General features: G+C 37.9%; 1 protein-coding gene across 1 annotated transcript; it reads left to right on the forward strand.

Annotated features, from left to right (window-relative positions):
- The first annotated feature begins 626 nt into the window (after positions 1-626).
- LOC137241426 (endoplasmic reticulum transmembrane helix translocase) lies at positions 627-5,036 on the forward strand. Its single transcript, XM_067769011.1, has 8 exons — positions 627-1,779; positions 1,847-2,799; positions 2,855-3,800; positions 3,863-4,059; positions 4,133-4,275; positions 4,349-4,481; positions 4,554-4,697; positions 4,774-5,036. Exons 1-8 carry the CDS (start codon positions 795-797, stop codon positions 4,891-4,893), a joined length of 3,621 nt encoding a protein of 1,206 aa, XP_067625112.1. The 5' UTR covers positions 627-794; the 3' UTR covers positions 4,894-5,036.
- Positions 5,037-8,626: the final 3,590 nt, after the last annotated feature.

The raw sequence follows: 8,626 nt of genomic DNA on the forward strand, positions 1-8,626 counted from the left end.
TTTTATGATGAAAGCGTTTACGAAAACGGCACGAGAGACGGTTATTGCTTTTTATGGGGTGAATCGGATGGAAAATATTTTCCTTCGCAGTGTTTTTATAAACGTTTCGCAAATTTGCCGAAGGATGTGGTGTTGGACCCACCCAGGATAATTTTTTATTAGCGCGGCCAAAGGCCGCCAATGCAAAAAGGTGCTTAGGGCAAAAATACTACGGATCCTATCCCCGGTTTCGAAGCGCTCCGGGGTCATTTTTAGATTCATTTTTAATATCTTTTGCTTTACGCAAAATTTATGTGTCTTATAATACCTTTCTCGATATTTTGAACGTGTATTAAGGCCCCCTTAAGGGTTCAATCTTTGCATGGTTTTAGTGATATGGGCCCATAGGTCCGCCTAAAAGCAAAGACCACACTGAGCTGCACTACACTGCGCTTCACTTTTTTGCCTATTTGATCAACATAGCCGCGCCGCGCAGTGCTGCTGCCGCTAGATCTGAATTGTTTCATAAGTATACATGCGAGCAGCGCAGTGTAGTGCAGCTTAATGTGGCCTTAGCTTAAGAATTCAAACGTTACATGTTTTTAGTGATATGGCAACATAGTTTGCATCTACGTCAATTATGACTTGGCAAATGACGATAATTGCTATTAAATTTTACTATTTTGGTGGGCTGGCTTTGAAAGTTATGACAGTCAAAAATTAAAGAAACTTTTCAATAAAAAATATCACAAAAGATATTGGGACCAACAACTGGGATTATTGAATGTATTTTTTTAAACTATTAAGCAGCTCAAATGTCGAAACTAGAAAGCAAAGAGAAGTTCTTAACATTATCAACACTCAATAATGGAAAACAATGGGAAAAGGAACCAGCTCTTGATGAGTTGGTACAATATGTGTCTTTACATATTCGAAACCCGATAATTCTAAGCGGAATAGTAATGCCTTTTGTGATATTGTATTTGACTGCTTTCTATACATGGATATTTGTGTATGGGATTGATGTGCATTACGAGGCCGGTCTTATTACTGTAGCAGCTATAGCATTTGTCCAGATTCTTTCACTGCTTTGTTGTTATTGGAGTGTGCATATACTTGCTTTTCTCAACTGCCGCAAAGTTAAATCACCCGAAGATGGAGTTTTAGCCAAAGTCGTTCCAACGCCGAACAATGGTTCATCACAATTAGTCCACGTGTATTGCAGCAAATTAGCAAATGGTGAAGAGCAATTCTATTTTATATTTCAAAAAACCAAATATATTTGGGATGAAGAAAAATGCACTTTCCGTGGTTTAGCTTTTCCCGTTCACGATTCGCTACGGCACTACTCTCGTAGTCGTGGACACGAAACTGAAACTGCTTTAAAATTAGCAGAACAGTTATATGGAGTGAATGAGATGAAAATGGTCGTGCCAGAATTTTATGAACTTTTTATTGAACGCGCAACTGCACCTTTTTTTGTTTTCCAAATATTTTCAGTGGCACTGTGGTGTCTAGATGAATATTGGTATTACTCATTATTTACATTGGTTATGATGGTCATTTTCGAATGTACACTAGTTGGCCAACAACTTCACAATATGTCTGAAATTAGAAAAATGGGTAATAAACCATATCCTATTAATGTCTTGCGGCAAAATAAATGGCGGCAAATAGTGTCGGATCATTTGGTACCTGGGGATATAGTTTCGATAACAAGATCTCAAAATGATATTTTAGTTCCCTGTGACATTGTTTTGTTGCGTGGTAGCTGTATTGTAGACGAAAGTATGCTGACGGGTAAGTTCCACTCAACTTACATTCCAGGTTATTACTATTACCTTGATATTTAAACGTATACTTTAAGGTGAATCTGTACCTCAAATGAAGGAGTCACTTGAAACACTGGATGGTTTAGATGTTGAATTAGATATGGAAGGTGATGGTAAATTGTTTGTTCTCTTTGGCGGAACTAAAGTTGTACAGCATACTGCACCTACAAAGGATGCAATGCGTGCTCCTGACGGTGGTTGTATAGGGTATGTTCTTCGAAATGGATTTAATACGTCACAAGGAAAACTATTACGCACTATTCTCTTTGGTGTTAATCGGGTTACAGAAAATAATTTCGAAACATTTGCGTTTATACTTTTTCTGATGATATTTGCAGTTACAGCTGCCGGCTATGTCTGGATTCAGGGTACCAAAGACCCGGATAGAAGTCGCTATAAATTGTTTTTAGAATGCACTCTAATTTTAACATCAATTATACCTCCTGATTTACCAATTGAATTGACATTGGCAGTTAATACATCGCTTATGCAATTATCAAAACTTTTAGTTTTTTGCACTGAACCATTCCGTATTCCATTTGCCGGAAAAGTTCAAATTTGTTGTTTCGATAAGACAGGAACGCTAACTTCTGATAATTTGATGGTTGAAGGCGTGGCTGGTTTAACTGCCGACAATGCAATTATTCCAATGGAAAAAGCGGAAGATCAAACGGTACAGGCTTTAGCAACATGTCATTCTTTGGTGATGCTTGATGACGGTCTAGTTGGCGATCCACTTGAAAAAGCTATTCTTACAGCAGTCGATTGGAGCCTAACAAAACAGGAAAGCGTCATTCCGAAGCGAGGAAAACTAAAACCCTTACGTATATTCCATCGATATTATTTTTCATCGGCACTTAAAAGAATGTCAGTTTTAGCCGGCTACTTAATACCATTTAGTAATGATGTTTTTTATATTGGCACAGTAAAGGGTGCGCCTGAAGTTATACAAAAGATGTTGAAAACAGTACCGGAGAACTACGAAAAGGTAAATATTTCATCATAACTTTTCCATATCATCCTAAATAATGAAATATTTTCAGACATACGTTGAATATTCACGACGAGGTGCACGTGTGCTAGCTTTGGGTATAAAAGAATTTGGCCACATGGACGCACCACGTGTTCGCGAATTAAAACGAGAAGATGTTGAATGTGATTTGGCTTTTGCAGGTTTTGTCATAATTTCCTGTCCGTTAAAACCCGACTCTAAAGGTGTTATAAAGGAGCTTATACACGCTTCACACAAAGTTTTAATGATAACAGGGGATAATCCACTTACCGCCTGTCATGTGGCAAAGGAATTACGTTTTACACGTAAAAAGCTACTTATCCTTACTCCAAATACAGCCGAGGAGTATAAAAATAGAAAATGGGAATGGGTTTCAATTGATGGAGAGTCTTCTTACTGTATTAATCACAATTTGGCAGATATTCTGACTAGCTTTGATTTATGTATAACAGGCGAAGGTTTGCAGCACCTTAGGGAGTACGAAGACTCATATCTACAAGGAATTCTACCACATATAACAGTGTGTGCACGATTTGCACCAAAGCAAAAGGAATATGTTATAACTTCATTAAAACAGCTTGGCTACTATACATTAATGTGTGGTGATGGTACCAACGATGTAGGTGCATTAAAACATGCGCATGTAGGAGTGTCCCTTTTAAGTAATGCTCCAACAAAAACGAAAAAGAGACGTGATGCCACGAATGGTATAGAGACTAATGCAATTACAGATGTCAGTGGTACTAGTGGCGTCAGCAGTCGCAACAACACTAATAATAGAGCTGTCACAGCAGCGGAACGTCAAAGTCCTACGCCACGTGAACGTGCGATATTTCGACGCCGGGAAAATTTGTATGCCACACAAGCGCGTCTTCAATCTGAACTTAAAGAAGTTTACGAAGAAACGTCTGTGGTTAAATTGGGAGATGCTAGCATAGCTGCCCCATTTACCAGCAAAACTTCATCGATAATGTGCGGTATGTATAACAATAACATACACTCTACCAAATATCCAGTATACCTTTTTTATATTTCTTAGTGAATCATCTTATCAAACAGGGACGCTGCACATTAGTAACAACGCTACAAATGTTCAAAATTTTAGCCCTAAACGCTCTTATATCAGCGTACTGCCAATCTGTTTTATATATTGATGGTGTTAAATTTAGTGATATGCAAGCAACTTTACAAGGCCTTTTCATCGCAGCTTGCTTTTTTTGCATAACACGATCAAAGGTATATAGGATTTACAAATAATCAACTTGTACAAACACATTTCCTTAAACAATATATTAAAATATGTTTTCAGCCGTTAAAAACTCTGTCAAAAGTTGCACCATTACCAAATATATTCAACATTTATAGTATATCAACAATACTTTGCCAGTTTGCTGTTCATTTCGGCGCACTTTATTATTTAACTCAAGAGGCGACGGCTAGGGCTCCAATGAGGTTAGCTGATTTATTATAATTAATTGCCCTTACTTAAGCCAGTATTTAACTTAATTATAATTTTATTAAATAGGGAAGGAAAAGTGAAGTTATATATAGATATGGATCCGGAAGAAAAGCAGAAATTTGAACCAAATATTATTAATAGTACTGTTTATATAATTTGTCTTGCATTGCAAGTATCAACTTTTGCGGTTAACTACAAGGTAAATAGAAACATTTTAATTATATCAATACAGCTCTGTGTAAATTAATTAATGTTTCTTTGATTGGAAAAGGGATATCCTTTCATGGAAAGTTTGCAAGAAAATAGACCGTTATTAACATCGATATTGGTTTCAACTGGATTAGTAATACTCCTTTCGTTAAACCTTTCACCTGAACTTACTGAAACATTTGAAATCGTATCATTTCCAGAAGATGTAAGCTATTTTGAATTTTGCAAACACGTGAAGTAAAACGCTAATGCTTTTAATTTTTATTATTTACAAATTCTAGTTTCGCATAACGCTTGTGATGGTTTTATTGGCGGATACGATTGCTGCTTTCGCGTTGGATAGAATTTGCTCATTTCTTTTTGGTGAAACAAGGCGAAAATCCAGACTGGTCAACTATTAAATACGCGTTCCAAACTTATTTATGTACAACAAATTGTATCCAAAATTGTGCTGAAGAAAAACTTTCAAGTTTTTTAATTGTATTGTGAATTTACATTTATTATGGGAAAATACAACGGACTAAAAATATAAACTGAAGAATAATGTATGCAATCGTGTGACGTCCCTTTGCAATAAGTATACCAATCATGAAGAAACTTAAGAATAGTTTTTAAATGAATTACTTACATTTTCTACTATTCTTAGAATTTTTTTTTATATTTGTATGTATTTGTTTAAGGCATGATTGAATAAATACTAAAAAATTATGGTGGCAATACATATTTTATTGAATACTGTTATTTATGAAACGAGATGGCAGCGCCACGACAATAAATTATTTATATAGACATCTGGCAACTGTGTTGCCAGAACATTCTTTATCTTCTTCTTTATTACTTTTTTATCTTTCAATTGATATACTTCGACGCATTAACTTTAAAATGTAACAATTAACTTATTTCATTAATTAAATAAACACTCATATATAAAAGTGTTGTCAGAAGTGTATTTAAAAATGAGCCTTACACCGGAGGATTTAAAAACAGTGCTGGATGCGCTAGCAGGAGCAATACGAAGAGCTGTGGAGGAGGCTGCACAGAATGCTGCGGCAAATACAAATGTAAATCGTTCGTTGTCACCCAAACCGCCACCGTTTAGTATTACGGAATACAAATCGGAAGATAAATTCTCAGTACAGGATTATTTCACACGTGTAGATTGGGCATTACAATTCAGCCAGGTTCCAGAAGCGGAACAGCACAAGTTCGTACGTGTACACATGGGGGCAGAGCTTAATACAGCGCTAAAAATTCTTGTTAGCCCAAACACACCAGACTCGCTCAACTACAGCGATATAAAAGATATCTTGATTCGCCATTTTGATGGCTGTAGGAATAAGTATGCAGAAAGTATCAAGTTCCGGCAAAACAAACAAGGGAGAGCCGATTTGCAAGGTCACACTTCGGTTAAGAGAAGCGGCTGTACACTGTGAGTATGGAGAATTCTTAGATAGAATGCTACTAGAGCAATTGTTGTATGGTGTAGAATCACGAGTTATTTGTAATGAAGTTATTGCAAAGAAACCAAAAAATTTTGCTGAAGCATACGAAATTGCGCATACAATCGAATTAACACAAAATGCCACAATAGACCTAAAGTGCACAGAAGTGATACAAACAAGCGAGCCAACATATAAACTGGGATACGCACCAGTTAAAACAAAAAGAAATACAAATTCGAAAAACCCGAGTGGCGAAGAACCGATGCAGAGTGCAAAAGAGAAAGGGTCCAATTGTTACGGATGTGGGGGGCAGCACCTTAGAAAAGACTGCAAATTTAACAATTCCAAATGCTTTGCATGTGGAAGAGTGGGCCACATCGCCAAAGTGTGTAAGACCAAATTAGATCAGATTTCAGAGGATGAATGTGAATCAGTTCAGAAACTAAACAGTGTTAATGCATGCAATGCAGTAGATAGAAAAATGGTTCTTGTATATATAGATGGGAAACAAATTCAGATGGAATTAGATACGGGTGCACCATGTGTAGTAATAAATTTCAAAACGTTGCGTTCGATTAAACCAAATTTCAGGTTGTTAAAGACAGATGGACGATTTACAAGCTATACGGGCCACAAGGTGAACTGCATTGGACGGGTCGTAGTAACTGCGACAATGGGGAAAACTTCACGACGACTTAATTTGTATGTCGTTCAAGAAGATTGGATACACTTTGCGGCCGAGAATGGATATCGCAATTCGCACGAGAAATAAACTTCACTGATCTGTTTTCATCGTCTAACCGAATCAATACTATAAATTCAACAGCACCAAAACTATCAATAAACCAACAAACGCGACTGCAACATCTCATTACACGTTTTGAGGACATCTTCAGTACGACAGGTGGGAAGTTGAGTGGGTCACCTGCAAAAGTAAAGCTCAAAGCTGGAGCAACACCAATTTTCGCGCGAGCGCGCGACGTACCGATGGCGCTGAGAGAAGAGTATGCCCAGGAAATAGATCGTAAAATTCAGTCAGGTTTTTACAAGAGAGTGGAACATTCAGAATGGGCCTCAACAACACACGTAGTAGCAAAAAAGAATGGGGGTATTCGCATTACCGGTAATTATAAGCCCACTGTCAATCCAAAAATGATCATTGACGAACACCCGATTCCAAAAGCAGAAGATTTGTTTAATAAAATGAAAAACGCTACAATATTTTGTCACTTAGATATAACAGATGCATATACGCATTTAACAATTGACGATGAGTTTGCGAATGTATTGACATTAAATACAGTGACGCATGGGTTAATACGACCTACTCGTGCGGTATATGGAGCAGCAAATATTCCAGCTATCTGGCAAAGAAGAATGGAGACTGTGTTACAGGGAGTCACAAATGTTTTAAATTTTTTTGATGATATCTTGGTGTTTGCTGAAAACTTCGAGCAGCTACTGATAGTTTTGGAAACGACACTAAATCGCATTAAATCACATGGTTTGCATTTGAACAAGTCAAAGTGTGTCATTGCGACACCATCGGTGGAGTTCCTTGGCCACCGCATCGACGAACAGGGCATACATAAATCCGAAAAACACATTGAAGCGGTACTAAACGCTCTCAAGCCAACGACTTTTGAAGAGTTACAGCTGTTTTTAGGAAAAACCACGTATTATAGCGCAATTATTCCAGATTTGGCCACAAGTGCACGGCCATTGCGGGATATGCTGAAAAGAGAGAAATTTTACTGGACTAAAGAGGCAAACGCAGCGTTTGCCCTATTGAAAGATATGTTGGTTTCACCTCAAGTGTTGATGCCATACGACCCAACACCACCTGTACTACTGGCAACAGACGCGAGTCCAACAGGACTAGGAGCCGTGCTTTCACACCGTTTAGAGAACGGTACCGAACGACCAATTGCATACGCAAGTCGAACATTGAATGCTACAGAACAACGCTATCCACAGATTGACAAAGAGGCATTGGCAATTGTGTGGGCGGTTCAGAAATTTTTCAAATATTTATACGCGCGTCATTGGACACTAATCACCGATAATAAGCCATTGTCACAAATATTACAACCGGGCAAATCGCTTCCAGTATTATGCATAAATAGAATGGCGAACTACGCAGACTTTTTAAGCAGATTTGATTTCGAGGTAGTGTACAACAGCTCAAAGGCGAACGCGAATGCCGACTTTCTTTCACGCGCCCACTTTCAACCACCGAAATCATTACAAATTAAGCGGTTGCAGCAGACAGCCATGACGAATCTAGACGAATATGATGAGTTCGACCACTTCATGATTCGCCAAATCAACCAATTACCACTAAGTTCAGAACACATAGCAAGAGAGTCCAGAAAATATGAGCGAATGGGTAAAATAATTAAACTGCTGGAAAGTGGCCAGTGCTTGAAAAGAGCAGGGTAAAAATCCCGTTCAAAATGACGTTCAAACATCTTGTTGTTATTCCACCAAAATATCGAAACAAACTGCTTGACAATTTACACACGGGGCATTTAGGAATTGTTAAGATGAAAGGGATTGCTCGCTCATTCATATACTAGCCGGGCATAGACAATGATATCGAGAATATTGCGAACCAATGTGATGCATGTGCAAGACAAGCAAACAAACCGGCAAAAAGTGAGGATCATCATTGGGAATACCCCAAGGGACC

This window comes from Eurosta solidaginis, chromosome 2, assembly GCF_040869045.1.
Source record: "Eurosta solidaginis isolate ZX-2024a chromosome 2, ASM4086904v1, whole genome shotgun sequence".
In the NCBI taxonomy this organism is placed as follows: domain Eukaryota; kingdom Metazoa; phylum Arthropoda; class Insecta; order Diptera; family Tephritidae; genus Eurosta; species Eurosta solidaginis.

Coding starts and splice junctions, on each gene's coding strand:
- LOC137241426 (XM_067769011.1), top strand. CDS start 795: ATGTCGAAACTAGAAAGCAAAGAGAAGTTCTTAACATTATCAACACTC. Junction 1,780..1,846: donor AGACGAAAGTATGCTGACGG/GTAAGTTCCACT, acceptor GTATACTTTAAG/GTGAATCTGTACCTCAAATG. Junction 3,801..3,862: donor AACTTCATCGATAATGTGCG/GTATGTATAACA, acceptor TATATTTCTTAG/TGAATCATCTTATCAAACAG.